This window comes from Pelmatolapia mariae, unplaced genomic scaffold (genome assembly GCF_036321145.2).
Source record: "Pelmatolapia mariae isolate MD_Pm_ZW unplaced genomic scaffold, Pm_UMD_F_2 NODE_ptg000770l+_length_26731_cov_1, whole genome shotgun sequence".
NCBI classification, from domain to species: domain Eukaryota; kingdom Metazoa; phylum Chordata; class Actinopteri; order Cichliformes; family Cichlidae; genus Pelmatolapia; species Pelmatolapia mariae.
Window position 1 is genome coordinate 259 of NW_027052447.1, and position 25,985 is coordinate 26,243.

Consider the following 25,985-nt stretch of genomic DNA (forward strand, 5'->3'; position numbering starts at 1 on the left):
TACCATAAAACAATAAGACAAGGTACGACCTCTCCCATGCTCCCAGAGAGCTCTGGAATGCACACAATGTTTGCAGACTATTAAGGATCAAAACCTCTACCACTCTACAACTGATTATAAAACTCTAAGCATATATGGGTAGATATTTCTAAGCATAAATGACAATCACAAAACAAAAACCTAACAGCAGCCATGTTCCCCATGGTGGCTTTTTTGGAAGCAGGAGAAGGGGGAGGGGCGGGCCATTTAATGCTTACAGAAATCGAGCACGAGGCAACAAAGCAGTACATGAAAGCGTCAGCCACTTTAGCCAGCACAGCATGCTCTAGGCCATAGGTGTCAAACTCTGGCCCGCGAAGCCATACCACATTACTATTAGAGCTGGCCTACTGGTATTATACAGCTAATATATATATATGTTGTTTAGTATTAAGCTTTGCTTGTTCCATATTCAGTTTTTCAGCAAAACTTGTTTGAGTCCATAAGAAAAGATTCATTCTTCTCTACTGGAGGAAGATTTTTTTTTTTTCAATAAATATTAATGTTAGCCCGCGACTTTGTTCCAGATTGAATTTTGGCCCACTGTGTTTGAGTTTGACACCCCTGCTCTAGGCTGTTTTTCATGCTAGTTCTTTATTTTTCCTTTTTCGCCCAGGCACAGCCATACTGCTTGTGCCTATCGTAAAAAGGCAAAAATGCCATACACAGACATGTTTGGGATGTGTGGGCTGCCATACATCTGCTACCAAGCAAGGGGATGGGCCACATGCTAACCAGGAAGTGCTAACAGGTAGCCGGCACTAGACACAACCTGAATTCCCCCGTCACTGTTTCTAAGCTTCCGCGTCACAGTGCTGACAGGTAAAAGCATATGCTTGGAACTCTGACACATCTCCCCAGTGTAGAGCTATGAGCCAAGCCCTGCTGGTCACGTTAACCCGCGAGCTGTGGGCGACACGCCAGACTGGCAAACCGGTTTGAGTAACAATAGGCCGGCACAAACTTTAGCCTGTTTATTATGTTTATTCCTCTTAGTGTTAAGCAGGCTAGCAGCAAACGCTTAGAATGCTGAAGCCGTATCCCCGCTGTATGAACACACATAGCAGCCAAGCTGTACAGTGCCCAGGTGACAGCATGTGCCTAACGCTGAAGCCGTGTCCCTGTTGTGTTTCCTCACTGTAGCCGAGCTACTCGCTAGCCGGCAGCCGCACAGCATGATCCGACCGGCGCAAGCCTATTTTCTGAGGCGATAAGCCGGGGAAGGGAGACCAACAACGGGGAAGCAACAAGCTAAGGAATACCAGGGCATACCAGGGGGAATACCAGGGCTACGAGGGGAATACCAGGGGAGAGGCAGCGCCCAAGGAGGATGCTGAAGCACGCTCCTGACGGACGCACATACATAAAGCACTCTCAAGGCACTTACACACACACAACACAAGTGGAGATCAAACGATCACCGGTGTCACGTACGCACAGCTGTTTTATACGTAAGCTGTGGGGCGTAGCCGGGCATGCCGGAGTGTCTTAAAGAAATATCCACACGCCATGACCAAGAAGGGTCATTCCCCGTACATATGGAATATGTAACGGTGTGGAGAGATAGTCTCGGTGTGCTAGAGAAGGTCAGCAAACACACAAACTGTGTGCGATACTTTTTTAAAGCAGGAACTTTTTCCAACATGTCCAGATATGTAACTTACATCTTTATGATTCATTTTAAAGTTTCTAAAATCAGATCTTGGATCAGTGAATGTGCTGCTGATAATTCTGTGTTTTCCAACGGTTGCATGAAAGTATCAGATTAGTTGAGGTTAAACTGGTTAGTTTGCAGGGCTGTGGTGAAGGTTACAGAGGTGCTTGGTGCAGAGCGTGATAAGAGTGCACCAAGGTTAGCAGATGTCAAAGTCAATTTATGCCAATCCTTAAGTCTCTTTTGAATGCTGTTGTTACAGAGTGGAGGCTTTGGATATCAGCCACATGTAACATCTGTTTATAAGTTGTTGAACTGAGTGGTGACTGTGACGTGACGTCAGCTGATCACAGCTGCACACAAAGAAAACTCCCAAAACAAATGACTGTGTGACTGAGTCTTTCCCAGCATGTGTTCATTAATGAGCCTTGTAGAGGTGCATAGTTGTATGCTAAGCTAACCATCTTCTGACATGAATAGACAGAATGAGGTAAATATTTTCATGTGAGAGCACATGTTTGACAAATCAATGCTCCTAAAAAATGATGACTTTATATATGAAATTAAATAACTGTAACATCTAGTTTGATTGTTGTGCAGACAACTCTGTACTTTGCAGTTCAGCAATTTGTGCGACAGCTTGTTGTTTTTAAATGTTAAAAGAAGTGAGGAAATATTTAAAAAATATCTCTAGTGCACATAAATATTACACTTCACCTTCATCATAATATTAAGCCTCAACAAAGTATAAACTTGCAGCATTGACTCACTCTGATAAGGAGGATGCAGCTGTCAGCACCCACTGGTTGGTGATCAGAGACCCTGCAGAAAAAGTGTTTACAGCAGTGAACCAGGACCAACTTCCTGGTGCAGCGTCACAAACTCCTGTGATACTGCTGCTGTTCACAGCACTGCTGCCACATGCTGACAAAGAAGAGAGAGCACAGCTAAACAGATCAGCCAGCACATTAAAACCACTCAGGGAGATAAAACTGATTAACACTCTGCTGGGAGATCCTGAGCACTGACATTCATGTGGATGTTATTTTAACATTAGACTGTGGTTTACATGTGATCCAGAGATGTTCCTCCTCTGTGTCAGAAAACTGGATAATTTTACAGAACAAAATCACAGTTTACAGAAAAAACAGAGTCTGAAACAAATGTGGACATCACAGTTTTATATGTGCTCATTACTGTACAGCTGACAGAAGGCAGACAAGGTTCAAATCTCTTTGGATGCTTACTGGGCTGCTGTGAGTGACAACCTGAAAATGAAAACCACAGACAAACCTGGTAAACCTGTGAAAGTAAGCACTGATTGTTTTTTTCCAACTTGAAGAATCTATCATGCTAAACACAACACTTTTAAGGAGGGGATTGTAGATCTTTAGGTCTAGTTTCTATATTTAAAGAAAGAAAACAACCAATCAAACCATTTTCTCTGCAGAAGAAAATGATGACTACAGTGATGCAGCACACAAGCTGTTGGAGAGCCATGCTTAACTGCACCTGTCTAAGGTCATCTTAGACTTTAAACATGTCAAATTTATGTCTAGCTCCGCCTGTTCTTAGCTGTAATCGGGGCCCCACCAAAAAAATCAGGTCAGACTCGTTGGTCTTTGTGCTTTTTTGACTGCAGTTAAGCACGAGGCACTGAAATTTGGTGTATGTTCAATTTTCAGTTCAGTTGTATTTATCCAGCCCCAAATCACAACAACAGTCACCTGATGCTGCTTTATACTGTAAGGTTGACCCTACAGTAGCAGGTGAAAGTCCCCACACCGCAGTGATGATCTTTTTATTAAAGAGTCTCTAGATTTTATGTGTCTGACTGAGACGTGGCAGCAAAATAAGGATTATGTCCACTTGAATGAAATCTGCCCGTCTGGCTGTTCTGTCATTGGAACTCCGCGTCTGTCAGGACGTGGTGGAGGACTCGCTGTTGTTTACCAGGACAGACTCACATGCAAACTGATGACCTCGGACTTCTTTTCTTCATTTGAGTCACAGATGATGAAGGTCGGTTCTCTGAAAACCTTTTACTGTATTTTAATCTATCGACCTCCTGGACCTGCTGGGGTCTTTCTAACTGAATTTAACGATCTTCTGACATTGATCATTAAATTGGAGAAGGTTGTAATATTGGGAGACTTCAACCTTCATATTGATGACGCTTCCTGTAACACTGCTGCTGAGCTCATCACTATCACTGAGTCTTTTAACTTTAAGCAGCATGTTTCTGGCCCCACACATACAAAGGGCCACACACTGGACCTTGTTTTCTCCCTGGGTTTAAATATATATGATGTATGTGTGGAGGATGTCCAAGTGAGTGACCATAGCTGCATATTCTTTAATTTGTCATTTTACGTGGATCCTTCACCTCCTAAATTGATGATCCAAAGGCGGATTATAAACCAGGATGCTGCTGGAAGGTTCACTGCCATGTTTGACCCTCGCATGGCTCAAAATGACGTTGATTCACTTATTTTGTCTTTTAACAATCAATGTAAATCTATTTTAGATGCGGTGGCACCTCTGAAACAAAATGTTGTCCATTCTTCACATTTCTGTCCTTGGATAAATGAAAATATTCGAAATTTTAGGAGATATTGTCGCAAATTAGAACGTTTATGGAAGGCTTCCAAGCTTGAGGTCCATAGGATACATCTCAAGGAATCAATTTTCTTACTTAATGACATGATAAAAAATGCCAGAACTGAATATTTTGCTAATCTAATAGCTTCAAAAAAGAAAAATCCCAGAGTATTGTTTGATACAATTAAGAACATTGTCTCTCCTGATGTTCCTCATGTACCAGTCTATACTAAATCTGATTGTAATGACTTTTTAAACTATTTTGTTAATAAGGTCGCTGCCATCAGGTCTAATATTTCTCCATCATCCTCTCAGTATCACACTGACACGTTGCTTACCTCTGACACCTGGTCCTCTTTTACTCCTGTCACCTTGCAGGACATCAGTGCTCTACTCGGTCGAATGAAACTGACTTCAAGCCACCTTGATGTACTTCCTCCATCATTTTTCATTAGTGTGTTTGACTCTATTGGCCCCTGTATTCTGGAAATAATTAATATTTCTCTTTATACTGGCTCAGTTCCCAGCTATTTTAAACAAGCTATTGTTGAACCAATATTAAAGAAACCAAATTTGGACCCATCTCTTCCAAGCAGTTACAGGCCAATATCAAAATTACCATTGGTGTCAAAGATCTTGGAAAAAATAGTTGCAGAACAACTTAACAACTTTTTGGAGAAGAACAATGTTCTGGACATTTTCCAGTCTGGTTTCCGCAAATTGCACTCCACTGAAACTGCTTTGCTTAAAGTATCTAGTGACATTTTGATGGCAGCAGACTCTGGAGAGTACACCGTTCTGGTTCTGTTGGATCTCAGCTCTGCTTTTGATACTGTTGATCACAGCATCATGATAAATAGGCTGAAGGACTTGTTTGGCATTACTGGTGTTGTTTTAAAATGGTTTATGTCATATCTGTCTGAGAGATCCTTTACTGTCTGTATCAATCATGTGTTGTCTGAAACGTCAGTTCTGCTTCTGGGGTACCTCAAGGATCTGTTTTAGGTCCTATTCTCTTTTTGCTGTATATACTCCCTCTAGGCCAAATTATCAAACGTTACAGTAATATTTCTTATCATCTCTATGCTGATGATATTCAGTTATACTGTTCTTTCAAAGCTTCTGAGTTTTACAAATTGTCTTGTTTAAATAATTGTCTGTCAGAAATCAAACAATGGTTAAATGACAATTTCCTTCAGTTAAATGCAGATAAAACAGAAACCTTGATTATTGCACCTGATCACATGCTCTCAGAAATTCAGCAGCATATCAGTTTTTTAGACCCTTCATTTCAGTCGAGTCTCAGAAACTTAGGTGTTATATTTGACAGTTCAATGTCTCTTGAGAAACACTCAAAACAACTTGTCCGGAACTGTTTTTATCATTTAAGAAACATTTCTAAACTCAGACTACTAGTGTCAAAGACAGAACTTGAGATGATTATTCATGCTTTTATTTCTTCTCGTTTGGATTATTGTAACGGTCTTTTTACGTGTCTCAACAAATCTGCTCTGGATCTCCTTCAGTCTGTACAGAATGCAGCGGCAAGACTTTTAACTGGTACAACCAAGAGGTCTCACATTACTCCAGTTTTGGCTTATCTTCATTGGTTGCCAGTAAATTTTAGGGTTCATTTTAAAATTTTAGTTGTACCTTTTAGAGCTCTGCACGGTGAAGCTCCCCAGTATATCTCTGACCTGTTGAAACCTCATGCTTCATCCCGAGCACTTAGGTCTTCAGGTCAGAGGCTACTGGTGGTCCCACGTACTAGGTTTAAAACACGTGGGGATCGGGCTTTTCAGGCACTGGCACCTAGGCTGTGGAATTCCCTGCCGTTGTCTTTACGTTGTCTAGACTCTACTGACTCCTTTAAAAAGCAGCTGAAGACATTTTTATACAAACGGGCTTTTAATTAATTTTAACTTGTGTGTCTGATCTTATTGTGAAGCACTTTGTGATTTTTATCTGTGAAATGTGCTATATAAATAAATTTTACTTACTTACTTACTTAATGTCAAAGAGTCAGCACTAAATAATCATTAGAAGAAAGCACCCACAAACACACACACAAAGTCATGTTTTTATATTTTAGTGAGGACATAATGCTTTCCCGAGCCACTTCCCTGAATGCCTAACTCTAACCCTGAGCCCAAACCTAACCATAACCTCACCGTAACCCTGACGTGAACACAAAAATGCCTTCAAACTCCATTTTATCCACATAAGGGTGCTTGTTCCCCACAGAGATATGTAAACATGTACACACACACATGCATACGCACACACACACACACACACGCACACACACATACACACACACACCAAGAAGCAGGAGGAGGCAGATGAGTAAGAGAACAGCTGTTACAAAGACAAAAGCTGCAAAGGTGAGAAAATGACAGCGAGACAGTAAAATGGTGCTAACAGAGCTTTATTATGTTGCCTGCGCCTTGTAACCTTCCAGTGAGTATCAGGTGTGCGAGTTTGGGCAGCTAATGAGACACACATCACGTGTTAGTGTAGCATGTGTGTTTTTGTGGTGTGGCTGTGGTGAGTGTCTGAGCTCAGTGTGATTGATTTAAACTCAGCATCAGCGAATCTGAACAGTGAAAACAAACTGAGTCAGTAGTTTTAACCTGTCATTAATAAACAGGCCGAATATCCAGTTTGATCTGACTATGAAACATGGTTTGGTGTGTTTACTGATCAGCAATAAATTGAAAGGATCAGTGTTGTGTTCAGGTAACGTTTGATAAAATGAGACACATTATTATATGAGACATGACGGCTGCTGCCAGAAGGACTTTAATCAAAGTGAATGTGTTTGCTTTCACTTCTTTATTCAGTTGTTCAGGTTTGAACCCTCTAAGCAGGTGTTTCTAATACTGACCTGGATGACTGAGAACCTTCACAGACATGTCGACCATAATATCCTATTAGAACCATTTGAGCATGCTGTATGTTACAGGTCCTGCCAACCTCACTCACAACCATTCAGGGTGCTGACCAGCCCCTCTGCTGGCCTCACTGGCTGCCTGTGTCTTTTAGAGTTCATTTTAAATTTCTTATTTGTTTTTAAATGCCTTCACAATCTGTGTAAACGTTATAAAAATGCATTTTTGGGTCCATGTACACGTACTAGCCTCCCGGCTCGACAGACACGAGCTGCAAAGAGGGGGGGGTGATAAAGGTAAAGATGATAATAAAGAACGACTAGACACTGCTAGCATAATGGACAGGTTTTCGATGGGGCTCCCACACAAATGCAAAACAGAGGATAAAGCATCGCCAAAGACTAGAAAATGTGGTAAAGCAAATCTTCCCTTTAGCTTCAACTGCACAACTGCCAAGGTAGGTCTCTGACTGACTGGGATCTCCAAATCGCAGACAAACAGTATCCTACATTCTTGATTTTTAGTTCACAAACACTTCTTAGAATGACTAACTACTCCTGACATTTTGGAGATATTAGCTCTTTATACAGTAAAGTTAAAGTGGGATACAAATAACATCAAACAGTATCCCACAGTTGTTTATGTTTTTAAACCCATTTTGCAAAGAGAGGCATTTTTTGAAAAATGTATTGATAGCAATGTTGAATATTATCAGAGGGAAAACAATACACTTAAAAATAATTACACCCTTACGCCTCTGCCTTTCTGAATGGAGGGACAGTAACTGCGTGTGTTTATGTAAGTGTGTAAAACCTGAAGATAGTCACATTAACAGTAACAGTATTTTGTCTCTATCCACAATTGCAGAAATTCATCTCATGTAAACAGTAACATGGCGCAGATTGTGAAACAAGGCACCTTTGACGTTGCGTGACGAATAGGGGTGGGTTTTTATAATCGATTTATCGATTAAAATCGATTCTGGCTTGGATAACGTAAAATCGATTCATTAAAATCCTGAATCGATTTTTTAATATAAATTTATTTACATGGAGTGAAGCTGTGTAATATTCAGCCAAAACATGGTGTGGTTCCAAATAGGGCTGGGTATCGTCACTGATTTCCTGAATCGATTCGATCCACGATTTGATTCAATTCGATTTGAATTTGGGAAATTTTGACAGTCAGAAATATTAGAATTCAGATCAGTACATTTATATATTTGTATCTATAAAAAGGAACTGACACACGCAAGACTTTATCAAAGGCGTAAGCGCTAAAATACCATACACTAGAACGCCCAAATTATTGAACTTCTAAGATCCTACACTTACTACCGCAACAAGGTGCAATTTCTCACACTAGGATACAGATAATTCGTTGAGTTTCTAGGACCCTGCATCTACTTGTTGCAGTAATAAGGAACCGAGGCTTTTCCCATCAGTCTGATTAAAAACCCTGCCCAAATCAAAGCAGCTCACCATTGCAAACACTTTGCAGTCCGTCTCTTGGTTATTTAAAAAATTCCTGCATGTGTGAGTCGCTGAAGCACACCCCGCAGTTTCCCCTTTTTGAAAGCAACGGTGGGACTGAGGCAATTTTACCTTAGGATGGCCAGTCACCACGTGCCTATGATTCAGCGAAACTCACTGGAGGAACCCTGCTCGACAACGCCAAATTATTATGGAAAATTTAACAATAACCTGCAACACACCCAGTGAGCTTAATTTGAAGTGGATTTAATAAACACTGCAATTTGGAGAGAGCATCCCAGTGAAACACCAGGACCATCTCTGAATTGTGGCAACCGCCCTTACATCTTATATACAGACACACAAACAAATAACATTCCACAAACTCTTACATGTTGGCCCCTCTCACATGGGGGATTAACCTTCTCCCTTACAGAGAGAATTATGACCTTGTTTTCTGCTTAGCCTTCACCTAAGGATTTAGATCCCTGATAAGCAGAAGGAGTCCCACTATCTGTTTAATGTCTCCCATTACAATGGCCTCACTGTCTTAACATTCCACATGCATGTAAACTGGTGACAGGAGTGCTTTTACTATAGTAAAGTGAGAAAGTGATATAACTATAACTAATGTGATATGATTAAATATGTGATTAATACATGAGAAAAGAAATCTGCCACCACATTCCATAAACGACAGCCAATCAGAACAGTCCAAGGGAAGGCAGACATATATAAGACAAAACACATTAAGACAAGCTGTAAAGGAAATATTTAAAAATATATATAAATGCTGCTCATCCAAGTTTTAGTTGTGGCAGTGTTTCCCAGATGTTTTTGTTTTGTTTCTTTGTTTTTTGGGTGTGTGTGTGTGTGTGTTCATTTGTTGTTTGTTTGTTTTTTATATTGGAAGGAATGTTTGTGCTACAGACCATAAGCTGATTATTGATAGGTGATGTATCTTCTTTGAAAAAAAAAAGAGACGGTAGAGAAATAATAGCTACAAATTATAGAAAGAATGATTTCTCATGATCAAACTGACTTTTTCAGTTCCTTAAAAAGCCTTTTTTTAAGTTATATTTTGTCCATTTGCCATTATAGGCATAAAAAAGTACCTAATTCAAAGGATGAATCAATGTAGTGTCTACACCAGGGGTGGGGAACTCCAGGCCTCATGGGCCAGTGTCCTGCAGGTTTTGGATCTCACCCTGGGTCAGCACACCTGAATCAGACGATTAGTTCATTACCAGGCCTCTGGAGAACTTCAAGACATGTTGAGGAGGTAATTTAGCTATTTAAAATCAGCTCTGTTGGATCAAAGACGCATCTAAAACCTGCAGGACAGTGACCTTTGAGAACTGCCGTTCCCCCACCCCTGGTGGACACATACCAAAAACAGATGAAATCTTTGGTGCCTGCTTTGTAACTTTCAGTACTATGGAGATCATTTAAAGATTATGGGAGGCTTCTAAATTCACACTAACAGCTAATATTACAACAAAGAACCAATTTAAAATTTTATATTTAGACACTTCTTTGTTGGCATCCTGTTTAAAAAAATAATAATGATTACACCACATTATCAATAGTTAATCTAAAAAAGAACATTAAACCAGATGACAAATGGTATTAAGTAACTAAAACTGTAAAGAATTACTTGTATTATAACAACCCTAAACGACAAACAGAACATTTTTCTCTAAGTAGAAAAAAAAGGTCTCTGTTCAAGCTGTTTCACCACCAGTATAACCCACTGGAATCATGTCTAGTAGATGGTTTACATTTCAGCTGTTTGTTTTGGCTGCTAAAATACTGTGCTTGCTCTTTGTTATAGTAAACAGTTTGTTGATATAACTTAAAGTTCATGGTCACTGATCATGCTAGAAGACTCTGACACAGAAAGAAACTGAATTTCTGCAGAAGGGAGATAATTTATATGACTGTAGGGTACTAATTATATATTTAATAATTAAATCTAAAGTTTTACTCAGTTGTTGTAAGACATAATTTAGTTGCATAGACATAATATTCACTCTTGACAACAAGGCAATCCAAATTACATTTATGCAATAACTGACTTGATTCTTGTCTGCAGAAATCCATATGCTTTCATTTTTTGCTTTGTGTAAACATATTGTTTTATGTTAAAATGGTCCAAAATTCTGCTCTGCTGCACATACTGTAGTTTCATAAGTTCACAGGGATAATAATAATTAACAGTTGATCATGAATAACATAAATGCAGCCATGTGAATTATTAATAATAAGAGATGAGGGCAGTGAGTAACACAAAATCAAGTTTACAAAGTTGTATTTTGCCATTTTATTGTTTATTTCTCATTTCTGTGACCTGAAACACACAGATCAGAAGAACCAGACTGTTTTTTTCTCAGAGCTATGATGTTTTAACTATAAACTCAGTGCAAGACAATAAGTGCACACGCACACGCACACATATGTACAGACTATATATGATTTGTCTTCAGTGGTCAGAATGTCTGATGATCTTTGGCCTTTATGTGGAAGAAGAAGTCCAGGCTGTGTGTCGTCCTACAAGTCTTTAAATCAGACCTTGGTTTTGTACATTTCACATGTTTTTTTTTTTCATATTATGAAATGTGCTGCAAAACACACTAAGGCAAACCAACTGTGTCATGTAAAGGTTGCATGAGAGCACTGCTCTGCTGCGTTGGATTTAAAGTAAAGAACAGTGTAGGTTAAAGTGTAGCAGAGGTTAATTTGAAATAAAGCTGATGATACTTAAATGAAAGTGTATGTATATTTAAAGTAACGGCATTGGTTCATGTTATAATTATAATAGTCCATGCTGTTACTAGTAAACGTGTCACCCTTTCTTCATATATTTCTTTCATTGATATTAGTTGACATAGTTAAATAACAAATACTTAGAAAAACGTTTTTTAAAAAAGTACACGTGTAGATGTTAATAATTAATAGCTGATCATGAGATGACATATAAGAAACCAACGCAGATCATTCGTCAGAATTGTGTCGAGTGGTGAAATTGGATCATTTGGATGATGAATCCCAGCAGTTTATTGATGATTTTGTTGTGTTGTGGTCTGACTTTGGCCCAGGATACTATCGAAACACAATCATGCGTCGACATGTGTAATAACGCCAAAGAGTTTAGTGCAATGAGAGAAAAGATACATTCTTTGGAAACCAAGATGATGAACATTGAAAACAGGCTGACAGGCTACGAAAGTTGCATTCTGCAGCTGGAACAAAAGGGTAAAGAACAAAACTCAAGCAGAAGTTTATTTTTGTGATCTTACACTTTTTTTTTTTAGAAAATAAATGGTGTGAAGAGTCATACTTTAATACTTTTACACTTTTAATCTGAAATAAGCTTTTCTTTTTTCCTTAGAGAGAAACACGGTCATATTCAGTGCTGGAATTGGGGGAGGTTCACCATTGGGTCCCTTTAACACAGACCAAACTATAATCTATGATAGAGTGTTTGTAAACACTGGAAATGCCTACAACGTTTTTACAGGTAAGATTTTTCTTGATGTGTAAGTGAAGAAAATAAAGCCAAAACAGAAAAATGTATTCTGTGGTTTTGCATGTTTATAGTCAGTAATGAGAAATGTAGTTTCACATTTGCAGATTCTGAAAAATAAAACAGATTTAAAGATATAATAAATGTTTAACTGAGGTGTTTCATGAATCTGCACGTGTAAAACCTGCTTCTTCAGAAAATGACAAAAAATTAAAATAGTTTACTCATTTTTTTTCACCAGGTATCTTCACAGCACCTGTTTCAGGTGTGTACTATTTTACCTATTTCTGTCATTCTGGAGGTGTCCGTAAAACATCGCTGCATTTGTACAAGAACAATGAGGTGATACTGCACATCCATGATCACCAGTCAGCTGACGCGGCTGATAATGGAGGAAATGCGGTGTTCCTGCAGCTGCAGCAGGGTGATACAGTCTATGTGCACTTAAAGGCAAATACACATGTCTATAGATCCAGCACAGTAACAAATTTCAGTAGATATTTGGTAAAAAAAAAAACCAAAACAATTAAACCAATTAAAAATAGATGTACATGACTTTGAAATTGTATTTAGCTGCAGTGTTTCTTGTGTGTGCTCCAATAAAACACATTTAAATCATACCTACGGTTGAACATGGTGTTTACTTCACTTTTGTGTTGGTAAACGATTTAATGCTGGTCAAAATAGCAAAAGACTGTTTAAATGTGTACAAGTACAAGTACAAAGGTGTCTCTAATTTATTTGTAGCTAGTGGAAGAACAGCATTATGTCTGGAACAGATGGAACAAAAGGGGGAAAGATTCATAAATTAATTTTTTCCTATATCTGAAATCAGGATAAACCTGAAACATGATCTGGTGTGTCTCTGTCTCAGAGGAAAACCAGTAATAACTCAAAGTAACGAGATGCAATCATGCTTGGATTACACCCACAAACTTGGCTGTTGACCTATTAGAGTTGCCAGAAAATGGTAACTCCAAGATTATTGCAAAAAAAGAGGAGTAAAAAAGATGGTTGACAGACTGGTTCAGTATACCTGTAGCTGCCTGTAGTGCATCTTTCAGCAATATGGAGAGCATCACATTAACGCCAGTAGCATGATTTATCCTGCTCTACAATGAAACGCTACAATGTGGAGGCAGGATGGTGTGTTTCTGGTCCATTTTGACTAGGAGCAAAAATAAAATTTGAACAGCTCAATTAAGAATATATAAACAGTCTATCTGACATTAAAAATATGTGATTAATTCTTAATTGTTTCAGATTACAAAAGAGTTTTAAAAAACCCCCAAAACAAACACACTTGGTTTTCACAGAAAAACATCTGTTATCACATAGTCATTTACCTAAGAAATCAAAACGTAAGAGCCTGCATGATTCTAATTTATTTTGTATTTTAAGTCGGTGGGATCTGTTGGGTTCTTGGGCATTCAATCGCAGAGGTTCCTAAAAGAACAACTGACTGATCTCAAGAAAAGATTAATGGTTCATGTATGTCATGCAATGTGCCCTTCTTCCAGTAGAGGGAGTGACTCATCCACTAGTATTTAAAGCTCCAACCACTGAGATTTCCACTCAGAAACAACATGCTGTAAAATCTACAAACATGTGACTAATATATGTGTATTACACAGCCACAAACTTAACAATGTTGTACAGTGTAGCGAGGAATGCTAAGTCCTCTATAATGGAAAAATCAAACAGCCACTTCATAAACGCATTGCACAACATAGAAGAGCCACCTCCATGGGACAAGACTCAGCTATCCATCTGCAAGGACAAAGGTGAATCTTTTGAGGATTAAAATGTTCACATTTTGGACAGAGAACACAGATAGTTTGAAAGAGGAGTAAAAGACTCCATTTAACGCTCACTTGCTTCCTGGGCAATTTGACCTCTGGAACCAATTACATCACTATGAGTTCACCCAAAAATTTGACTGATTGTGATCCACAACCGTTTACACACCTCGGCTCATGTAATTAAGTAGAGGATCATTAGGGGGCCCATGTCCCTCTTGGGGGACACTCCCTTAGGGCTTAAATCTGGGACTCTCCACCATTTGACCTTAGAACTGAAGAAGCTTCTCGGATGAGAGGTGAAATGTCTTCAAGCAACTTAAAGAAATCCAGACGCTTTTCTTTCCAAGCTCCTTAGATTACAATGACTTGAATGACTGAGAACCTTCACAGATAATTTAAATTTGTTGCAATTTCTGCTCCCCTCATTGCCAGAGCTCTCTTAAAAAATTAATGTCAATGATGCTTTTTATAAAAGATTAATAAAGGATATATAATAAAAGTCACTTTGCCAAAAAAAATGATTGAATCTTCAACCTGAAGGTTGTTTGTAGCTCAGGAAACAAGTGTGACAGCTACAGCCTTAAAATAACAGAAGCTCTGCCTGGAGGCGGGACCATGCAGCGGGAACAGCCAGCCCACAAATAAGCCAGTAGATCGGAAGCAACAGGCTAAATTTAGATGTAGGGGGAAACCCACGGAAGTCCTGGAAACCTAGCTATTCATTGACGTTAAAGTTACCAATGAATAAGAAACAGACCTGAATGATAACAACAAAAACCACTACCATAGCCAACAACAACAAAGATAGTAATAAAAAGTTAATTAAGTCTTATTCTTAAGACTTATTAATCTCAATCATAGCTTACCAGGTTACCTTCCAACTGAGTCTCAGCTGTCTAGACATGTAAATACATTCCTTCACTGCATTCAGACAAAGTATGACGTCTGGTTCTTCTGGTTTTATCTTTTATTAAATACCTCAACAACTACACGAAGTGTAGGCGTTGCTTACGGTAAAACGTGATCACAAAAGCTGAGCATATTCTTTTGTCTTTTAAAGTCTAAGACACTGATTGTAGTTGTAGTTAGCAATGGCGCTCCAACAGCTTGTGTGCTGGTTCAGTGTGATGATCGTACTCTTCTTCAAAGGTGAGAAAAAAAGATTGTTTTTTCTCATTACATAGTTTGTTTCTGGAGCAGAGGTAAAAGAATAATTATAGGCACAAATGTAAACTACACTGTACAGTAAACTATATTAGATAGTATAATATTTATTCTTATACTTTATTATTGTCATAAATATCCAATGTTATAATATTAACAAACCAAATTAATTAAACTCAATCACTGATTAAAATCTACATTTCACAAGACTGAAGACTTCTGTAAATATCATTGTGTTTGACTTTGTTCAGCCAGTCTTTCTTTCCTTAAAAGTTTTATATACAAGGTTAAAATTTCAGTTTAAAATGGAATAGCTGTGCAGGTTATTTTTTGCAGTGCTCATGTTGACAATGATCACTTTCAGTAATACTTGAGCAAATATACTGAAGAAAAAATAACCTGCTAGATTAACATTACAAAATATGTATATCGGTTACATGCAATTAATTTGTATTTCGTCAACCTTAGTGTTTTATGTTATTACAGCTCACAATTTTTTTGTAACATGAACATGATTTTTTATGTTGTTATTATGCCTTTCACTCCTGTAAAATATTTATAGAAACCATCTGTTTATTGGAAATTAAATGGCTATGTAAAATGTAAAGTTTTTTATGTTAATTGTATTTGGCTACCATTTGTTAGATTGACAAGATTATTTTATGCTAAGTATATTTTAATTTCTAACTAATTACTGTATACCTATATATATACATATATAAACACATACACAGAAACAATTTACTGCTCAATAAATAAAACTAAGTTAAGGTTGATCTCACTGCATGTACTATACATTTTCTTTTCAATCAGAGCAATAAGCTGATAAAATACCTTTATTCAAAAATAAAGCTATTTTTGAACAGTGAACTGTATTTTTAAAACTACTATTGTAATTAATGAGTCATCTGTTTGAAGTGCGTCTCTTGAAAAACGTTCCTCAGAAAGTTTCTTACGACATCACAGCTATGTAAAAAACAAATATGTTTTTAAATGTAAGAGTCATAAGGAACTATAGCAACAGGAACATAATTATTTAAATGTCACAAAGAAGAGCCTAAAAATAACATTTTAAACCACAAGCTCAAAACTAAGTGACCTAAACTGGTTAGTATTGGCTTGCATCTATCGCTAAAACATCACAAAAACTCATACTAGACTATGCAATCTGTTTGTAGAAGTGCACCCTGCAACTAAAAATGGCCTCTTGGTAACCTGACCAGAAAAAAAACCCAAACTATGTGTCACCAAGAAAAATAAACTGATGCTCTTTATGTAGTGTATTAGGGCTGTAAGTGTTATTAATCAGCATTAATGCTGCCCTAATACACTGCAATAACCTATGCTAGGGAAAACATCACAGAAAAAACAAAATTACCGTGACCATGTCCGATGAGCTTGCAAATTGTCTGTCATCTATATATGTGTTTCAATGACTGAGACCAAGCTTGTGACCACCTGAGATCAGTTGACACCTTCAAAAGTACTGTGGTCAATCAAGATGTCAAATAATGCAGTGATCATTTTGCAATTGGCCCAAAGTAGAGGGTGTGGTACACTCAGCCTCAAGGTGATGAGAAAAAAAAAAGTCAGAATGGACTCAATGTTAAGCACCTCCATTGCCGAAGTCGCAGAACTGAGCTGCAACCACAAGGTGGTTGTTGCATGTTGTGGTGGTTATACCTGAACTAAATGGTGGACACCAGAGGTGAAGGGAGTCACTAGACTGAAGAAGGAGTCACATTGGGCTTGATTAGCTTGTGGGACTACAGAAGCAATTGATAGGTACCGACAGGCCATGCGGAACGCACCTGGGGCAGTGGCTGAAGCGAAAACAACAATGTGATAGTTGTGGCATATGTGTTAGAACAGTGAACCTGGAGGTGGTGATACAAGATCTTTTGAAATTACGTTTTTAAAATAAAGAGAGCTTTTTCTCTTTATAAATACTGCTTTGTAAAATCAAAAGTTATTACAGTGGCCTGCAAAAGTATTCGCCCCCCTTGAACTTTTCCACATTTTGTCACATTACAGCCACAAACATGAATCAATTTTATTGGAATTCCACGTAGGGTTGCCAACTCCCTGAAAAATAAATAAGGGACACCTCGTGGCCAGGGCCGGGCGACCCAGTTGTCTTCACCCTTCCCAATGTGGTGAATTTTGTAGCTTTTTTTTGTGTGAAATTATTTTTTTAACCATTTGACTCGAATTTGATTTAAGTACATGCATATTCTTTGTGATATGAACAAGTGGGAAACAATTGATCATTTAGCCATTTATTTTTAGCTCAAAATGACAACATTAACACAATAAAACAGTCTCTTTCTTAAACAGAAGCCTGTCATGCTTAACTTTTGAGAATATAAGTAAATCTTTCTTTAAAAGAACTCTGTCCTGCTTAACTTAAAATGATATAAATTAATAGAAAACAATAGAACGAAAACATTCTTGTAACAGTGCACATATAGTGCATTTAGTACAACTGGCTTCAGTTGAGGTATTATTTCAGCTTTTCTAATGCTAATCAGCTGCTCCCATTTGTAAACCCGCTTGTTTCGCATCATTATTCATCTATGTATTACTTTTATGTATTAGTCATCTATTTGTTGTAATCATCTATCCTTGCAGCTGTTTATTACACAAAATAAATTATATTATCACACTTCTGGCCACATAGAGCTGATATTCACTGCACATGCCCATATTGGTGTTTACATACCATATCTGCTTCTGCCGTGGCCTGGTGGACAAAAAAATTGGTTAAGGGTTCCCTGAGCTCTCATGCCCCTCATGTTCTTCATGTGCCCACCATTAGAAGCATGCCTATGGAAAAAGTGCGCCGGCACACAGTGCAGTGCGCTTTATAGGTGTTATCGTGCGCTTTTCCAGCCAGGTGTTTTCCTTTTCCCATTCTTCCCTGTACTTTTGCAGCCTTTTTTTTCTTTCTCTGAGGGGAACAAACATTGCTGGTCTAATGCTGGGCTTACACTGTGCGATTTTTGGCCCATTTTGAGCCGATTTTTGAGTCGTGCGACTGATTTGGTGATCGGCCCGATTTTGGCCTTCATCATGCATCTTGCAGTATACGTGGGGTAACGAGAAGCTATTAACACATCACGACCTGCTCACGCGCAAACACGTAAACGTCGGTGAAAAAGACGGAGCAGCACGGCTGTGCAGCGTGTGATCTGGACACAAGCGATGGAGGCACAACTTGTAGAACTTTGGAAAGCTCATCCGAGCCTTTTCGATGTGGCATCACAATTATCAAGACCACAACAACCGTGAAAATAGTTGGATGGACATTGCTGCTCAGTCACAGCTGCCTGATCAATGTTTTTCATTAGCAATTTAGCAAAGTTGATGGTGGTGGTGTGCGTGTCTGTGTGAGTGAAAGACAGAGAGGCAGAGCGAGCGACAGATTTTCTGTTATAACCTTCATGTTATGGATGCACAGTGTGAGCACTCAGGTCGCATCAGGGCATCTGGTGGTATAGTGTGAGACCCTGCATCGTGACCTACGAACTTTTAACCCCTACGAGTCAATCGTGCAGTTTGAGCAGGAGCTGAATAACGTGACTGAAAAAATCGCACAGTGTATGCCCAGCTTTAGGTGTACTGTCGTCCGAGACTTGCACTGCAGTGTCGGCGTTTGTTTCCCTGTTGGCCATGCTTCTTGTTGTGGTCATCTGTTGTCTTCCGGTATTTTCTCCGTAAGCGACCTTTCCTCGACCAATGAGATAAGCGGTAATCTGAATTGTCATACTCGAATTGTCATAAGTGTGCTGTCAGCTCATTGGTCACAAAGCAGGAGAGGGGCTGGGAATTATGTTTTCAAACAATTAATTTAATTCCATTAAAAGTTATAGACTACTTTTGATTTTCACTGTAAAGTGCGTCCCTTATTAGCTCAATACGGGACGTGTACTTTTGTTTCTAAATACTGGATGATTCCGCTTTTTAAGGGACGGTTGGCAACCCTAATTCCACGTGAAAGACCAACACAAAGTGGTGTACATGTGAGAAGTGGAACGAAAATCATACATGACTCCAAACATTTTTTACAAATAACTGAAAAGTGGGGTGTGCGTAATTATTCAGCCCCCCGAGTCAATACTTTGTAGAACCACCTTTTGCTGCAGTTACAGCTGCCAGTCTTTTAGGGTATGTCTCTACCAGCTTTGCACATCTAGAGACTGAAATCTTTGCCCATTCTTCTTTGCAAAACAGCTCCAGCTCAGTCAGATTAGATGGACAGCGTTTGTGAACAGCAGTTTTCAGATCTTGCCACAGATTCTCGATTGGATTTAGATCTGGACTTTGACTGGGCCATTCTAACGCATGGATATGTTTTGTTTTAAACCATTCCATTGTTGCCCTGGCTTTATGTTTAGGGTCGTTGTCCTGCTGGAAGGTGAACCTCCGCCCCAGTCTCAAGTCTTTTGCAGACTCCAAGAGGTTTTCTTCCAAGATTGCCCTGTATTTGGCTCCATCCATCTTCCCATCAACTCTGACCAGCTTCCCTGTCCCTGCTGAAGAGAAGCACCCCCAGAGCATGATGCTGCCACCACCATATTTGACAGTGGGGACGGTGTGTTCAGAGTGATGTGCAGTGTTAGTTTTCCGCCACACATAGCGTTTTGCATTTTGGCCAAAAAGTTCCATTTTGGTCTCATCTGACCAGAGCACCTTCTTCCACATGTTTGCTGTGTCCCCCACATGGCTTGTGGCAAACTGCAAACAGGACTTCTTATGGTTTTCTGTTAACAATGGCTTTCTTCTTGCCACTCTTCCATAAAGGCCAGCTAATAGTTGTCCTATGGACAGATTCCCCCACCTGAGCTGTAGATCTCTGCAGCTCGTCCAGAGTCACCATGGGCCTCTTGGCTGCATTTCTGATCAGCGCTCTCCTTGTTCGGCCTGTGAGTTTAGGTGGACGGCCTTGTCTTGGTAGGTTTACAGTTGTGCCATACTCCTATTTCTGAATGATCGCTTGAACAGTGCTCCGTGGGATGTTCAAGGCTTGGGAAATCTTTTTGTAGCCTAAGCCTGCTTTAAATTTCTCAATAAGTTTATCCCTGACCTGTCTGGTGTGTTCTTTGGACTTCATGGTGTTGTTGCTCCCAATATTCTCTTAGACAACCTCTGAGGCCGTCACAGAGCAGCTGTATTTGTACTGATATTAGATTACACACACATGCACTCTATTTAGTCATTAGCACTCATCAGGCAATGTCTATGGGCAACTGACTGCACTCAGACCAAAGGGGGCTGAATAATTACACATACCCCACTTTTCAGTTATTTATTTGTAAAACATGTTTGGAATCATGTATGATTTTCGTTTCACTTCTCACGTGTACACCACTTTGTATTGGTCTTTCATGTGGAATTCCAATAAAATTGATTCATGTTTGTGGCTGTAATGTGACAAAATGTGGGAAAGTTCAAGGGGGCTGAATACTTTTGGAAGCCAAATCAAATCAAATCAAATCAAATCCCTTTATTGTCACATCACATGTGCAGGTACACTGGTACAGTACATGCGAGTGAAATTCTTGTGTGCGAGCTTCACAAGCAACAGAGTTGTGCAAAAATACAATAACATAAAACAAGCAAAATATAAGAATGGCTAAATCTGAGAGTAATGAATATATGTACAATATAAGAGTGTATGCATTACTGGATGTCTACATGTGTGTGTGTGTGTGTGTACATATTTTACAAATTAAATAGAGTAAACAATAAAATAACATATAGAAAATATAAAATATACAGAGGTTGGTAATTGGACATGTGCAAAACAAGTGGCATTTATATATAGTATGGAGTGCATAATGTTGAAGTTCTGGTAAGTGAGGGTGAGGTGTCTATGAAGTGTTCAGCAGTCTGATGGCCTGATGGAAAAAGCTGTCTCTCAGTCTGCTGGTACGGGACCGGATACTGCAGAACCTCCTTCCTGATGGAAGTAGTCTGAACAGTTTATGGCTGGGGTGACTGGAGTCCTTGATGATCCTTCCCGCTTTCCTCAGGCACCGCTTCTGTACATTAGGTACAGAAGCAACTGTACATTAGGTTTAGGAAAAGTTTGGTTGATGATCCATTAAATGTATCAACCCCTTTTAAATAGATGCTTGGGGTACACAATGCATAACAATACAACTTTAAGAGGTCCTGCCCAAATAACTATGTGTGATATGAAGATATGTCTTCATCTGAACTAAACTTTTTTTGTCTTTCATTTCTGCTTTTCAGGTTGTGCTTCAAAGCTGCCCGGTGAGCAAACAAAAGCTCTATGTTCGTTAACTTTCATGTTGTTTTTGGAACACGTTTCCGGATGTCAGCTCTACAGCAACAAGAGAAAAATACTAAATACCATCATCGGTTGCATTCTGTAATAGAGCCAGTGACTTAGTATGCAATAACTCCTAAATTTACAATGCATGTGTTATGTAATTTTCCTGAGATTAGCGTGTTATTCTAACACTAAGCACTAAGATGCAATGAGTTTTAACAAAAAAAAATTATGTTTTTGAGCAGAAATTTTTTGTAGTGTTATAGCCTAATGTAAATAATTTTAAGTTGTGAGTAATTTTCAAGCATTATTTTTGACTTTTTTTTCTTCTCTAACCGAGCTCTCCCATCAATATTTTTCATAAAAATAATGCAACAATGTATATGCTTATCAAAACGATAAGGGGGCAGGGTCGTAGTAGTATTCTTGTAATGTGTAATAACATTTCTTTGAGAAAGTTTTCTTTGTTCTTTTTATGTTTTGTGTCTTATGGTTCTTACTTCTGTGTGGGCAACTATGCTTCAGTATGAAAAGCATGGTATGTTATATCCACCACATTTCTTTTATGTTCTTTGTTCTTATTTTTTTAGATGGAGCCAAAATCATTTTAACTGGATCTGGATCGACTCGATGCTCTGGAAGAGTAGAAATTTATCACAATAATAACTGGGTGTCAGTTTCTGATTATAACTGGGACTTAAATGATGCAGAGGTGGTTTGCAGACAATTAAACTGTGGGACGGCACTAGAGGCTCCTCGATCAGCTCACTTTGGTGCAGAAACTGAACAGATTTGGCTTGATAATGTCAACTGTTCAGGAAACGAAAGTTCTCTAAATGAGTGTCAACACAGTGAATTTGAAAGACACAAATGTGGATATGATCGGAATGCTGGTGTGATCTGTTCAGGTGAGAAAACATTTAGATATTGAAGACATTATAAGTCATTCTGTTCTTGTGTGCCACAAATGAAATCTCTCCTATAAAATGTAATGAACATATAAAATAATGGTTATGCCCTTTGTCTGATAGATCTTATCAGGTTAGCTGGGTCTGGATCAACTCGATGCTCTGGCAGAGTAGAAATTTATCATAATAACATCTGGGGAAGAGTCTCTGATGGTGGCTGGGACTTAAATGATGCAGAGGTGGTTTGCAGACAATTAAACTGTGGGACGGCACTAGAGGCTCCTCATTCAGCTCACTTTGGTGCAGGAACTGGACAGATTTGGCTTGATAATGTGGCCTGTTCAGGTACTGAAAGTTCCTTAACTGAATGTAAACACAGTGGATTTGGATCACACAGCTGTGGACATGGTCAGGATGCTGGTGTAATCTGTTCAGGTAATAAAACTGCTAGATATTGACAACATCATAAGTCATTCTGTTCTTGTGTGTGTTATATAAAATCATTTTTATGTAATGTAAAGAACATATCAAAATATTTTTATGCCCTATGTTTAATAGATCTGATCAGATTGGCTGGCTCTGGATCGACTCGATGCTCTGGCAGAGTAGAAATTTATCACAAAAATATCTGGGGAACAGTCTCTGATTATAACTGGGACCTAAACGATGCTGATGTGGTTTGCAGACAGATAAACTGTGGATCGGCACTAGATGCTCTTCAACTTGCTTACTTTGGTGAAGGAACTGGACAGATTTGGCTCAGTGATGTGACCTGTTCAGGAAATGAAAGTTCTTTAACTGAATGTGAACACTCTGGATGGGGAAACTACTACTATGGACATTACTACGATGTTGGTGTAATCTGTTCAGGTGACAAAATGAGAACACTTTTAGATATGTAACAATTTGCTTCATAGTTTGTTCAGTGTCATACATTAAAAAAAAAAAAAAAACAAGGCACGTGTAAGGCACATATATTAAAACGATGGTTTCTTTTGTGACTTATGCTCAAAAGGTCCAATCAGATTAGCTGGATCAACTCAATGCTCTGGCAGAGTAGAAATTTTTCACAATAACATCTGGGGAACAGTCTGTGATAATGGCTGGGACTTAAATGATGCTGAAGTTGTCTGCAGAGAGTTAAACTGTGGGACAGCACTAGAGGCTCCTCGATCAGCTCACTTTGGTGCAGGAACTGGACAGATTTGGCTTGATAATGTGGCCTGTTCAGGAAAAGAAAGTTCTCTAACTGAGTGTCAACACAGTGGATTTGGAGCAAATACCTGTAAACACGGTCAGGATGCTGGTGTCATTTGTTCAGGTGAGATACATTTGGATTATCTACTCAATGTCAAATAATGCCATGTAAATGTAACTTTTCTGTTTTAGAGCTTTTTCATCCATTCATTGGTTTGTTTTAGATTGCATTCATTGTGAGGAGTCAAATTAAGCTGCACAGTAACCATACTCTGTATTTCGGTAATGAAGTGTTCCATCATTCTCTGTAAATGCAGTTGCGATTCAGAGAAACATAGATTAATTTAGGAGCTTAAAAAAATTAAAGAAACAATTTTAACCACTTTAAACATTTTTTTTATTTTCAAATGCACATTGGAGAGAGAGAGACAATGCAGGTCTCTATCACATTTCAACTATCTCTCCACTACATTATATATTCCATATGTCCAGGGAATGTGTTGTGTACTTTGTGTGGTACCGTGTGGTGACAGTGTGTACCTGTTTACTATTGTGGTGTGGAGCATGTTTTGGCACCCTCCCAGAATTTCTGTTAGCCCTGATAAAAATGTTTCTTTGTTTTTTTTTAAACAGAAAAACTGCAGTGAGTTTAATGCTGGCTGCAGTCTTGTGGGTTTATGCTGCCAGTGGTTCCTTGCTGTGGCTCCCTGCTCAGTTTCTGCTAACCCTTGCGTTGCCATTTTCACTCATTGGCTTCCCAGTTGTACACAAAGCATCCTGTTCAAACAATTCCAGGAGCTCACTATTGCAGACTGTGATCCCTCTGGCGTATTGTCCACTGGTTGCAGGTTTACTCGCTCAGTTGGACCTCGCTGTGATCTGACACTGTCAGGCCAGCGAGCAAGAGTTCTCCAGCTGCTATGGCTGTCTGGTCTGTTCTCGTGGTTGTGAGTTCACACTCAGCTCCTTCTCTGAGCTTGCTCACCTCAAAGCTGGAGAGATAGTCTCTCACTCAGAGAACCAAGGTTACAAAGTAACCATACATCTGCTTTCACATCGAGGCTCTCTCTTCACTCAGTTATGTACAGTATAACACTTTTAGACACCCCTAGAGTCGATGGCACGATACCCTAGGCAACAGATCAGGATTCTGCAAAATGTGAAGGCCAAGCCTGAGAAGGAGATGGAAAAGATAGATAAGAGATAAACTTTTATTAGTCCCACACATGGGAAATTAGTTGTGTTACACCAGAAAATGGACAGTGCAAAGTTGCAGCAGTAAAAATGAGGAAAAACCATAAACTATAATAAGATAAAAAGAATAACTTAATATATATATATCTCATGGTCCTAGGTTGGTGACCCAGTTTTTTGAGTATTGTACTTTTATTTCCTCATGTTTTGACTAAAAGTGTTTTGCTTTCTGTTTTGTATTTCTAGCTCTAGTCCTTTGTTCTTTGTTCCCAGGTTTTGTTTCCATGTTCCCCTTGCTCAGTGTCAAGTCCATGCCTCTGTGCCTGTTGTGTGCTTCCTGTTTTACTTTGGAAGTCTGTGTCTTATGTCAGTGTTTCTGGTTTTGCTTCCCTTGTCTCATTAAGTCTGATTTTTCCCAGCTGTGTTTCCCTCCTGTCTCCCATTCCCTGATTTCTATAGTGTTTATTTAAGCCCCGTGTTTTCCTTGCACTGTGTCGTGTCATACCCTCACCGTGCTGTGTTTTGCCTCCGTGTTTCTGGTAATATTCTAGCTTGCTGTTTCTCGGTTTGTTTTCTAGTTTCTCAGTTTTTTAGTTGGAGATTCATGTTTTTAGTTTAGTTCCCTGGTATTTCATGTTTGTATGTTCTCCAGCAATAAAGCTGCCGCCTTTAGTTAATCACTCAATTTCTGAGTCCTACATTTGGGCCCTACCTCCTGCCTGTTACACAGCACTCACCATGACAATACAACAGAATAAAATATTATATACAACAGAATACTATGTTGTCAGAAAAATTACACTCAGTGGTATTGCACGTGTGTGTATGTCTGTCTGTGCATATATGGTAATCTGTAAAGTCTTTGTTGTGGTGCCCGACAGCAGTAGGAAGGAAAGACCTGCGGAGTCTCTCTGTCCCACATCGTGGGTGCAGCAGCCTGCCCCTGAAGGAGCTGCTCAGTGCTGTCAAAGTCTCCTGTATGGGGTGAGAGATGTTGTCCAACAGGGATGACACCTTAGCCACCATTCTCCTCTCACTCACCACCTCCACTCGGTCCAGAGGGCATCCTAGAGCTGGCCCTCCGGATCAGCCTGTTCAGTCTCTTTCTGTCTCCAGCTGAGATGGTGCCGCCCCAGCAGAGCACACGTTAAAACATGTCCAAGGCCACCACAGAGTCATAGAAGGTCTTCAGCAGTGAGCCCTTCACTCCAAAAGACCTGAGTCTCTGCAGCAGGTACA

General features: G+C 39.1%; 2 protein-coding genes across 2 annotated transcripts; both read left to right on the forward strand.

Annotated features, from left to right (window-relative positions):
* The first annotated feature begins 1,514 nt into the window (after positions 1–1,514).
* Positions 1,515–13,084, forward strand: LOC134623594 (complement C1q tumor necrosis factor-related protein 6-like). Its single transcript, XM_063468653.1, has 5 exons — positions 1,515–1,625; positions 11,756–11,912; positions 12,049–12,177; positions 12,425–12,687; positions 13,058–13,084. Exons 1-5 carry the CDS (start codon positions 1,515–1,517, stop codon positions 13,082–13,084), a joined length of 687 nt encoding a protein of 228 aa, XP_063324723.1.
* A 1,992-nt stretch (positions 13,085–15,076) lies between these two features.
* Positions 15,077–25,734, forward strand: LOC134623592 (putative DMBT1-like protein). Its single transcript, XM_063468652.2, is given in 4 exon segments — positions 15,077–15,134; positions 22,914–23,312; positions 23,371–23,676; positions 25,628–25,734. Coding segments are annotated over 4 exon segments (870 nt in total).
* Positions 25,735–25,985: the final 251 nt, after the last annotated feature.

Coding starts and splice junctions, on each gene's coding strand:
- LOC134623594 (XM_063468653.1), top strand. CDS start 1,515: ATGCCGGAGTGTCTTAAAGAAATATCCACACGCCATGACCAAGAAGGG. Junction 1,626..11,755: donor GTCTCGGTGTGCTAGAGAAG/GTCAGCAAACAC, acceptor ACTTTGGCCCAG/GATACTATCGAAACACAATC. Junction 12,178..12,424: donor TGCCTACAACGTTTTTACAG/GTAAGATTTTTC, acceptor TTTTTTCACCAG/GTATCTTCACAGCACCTGTT.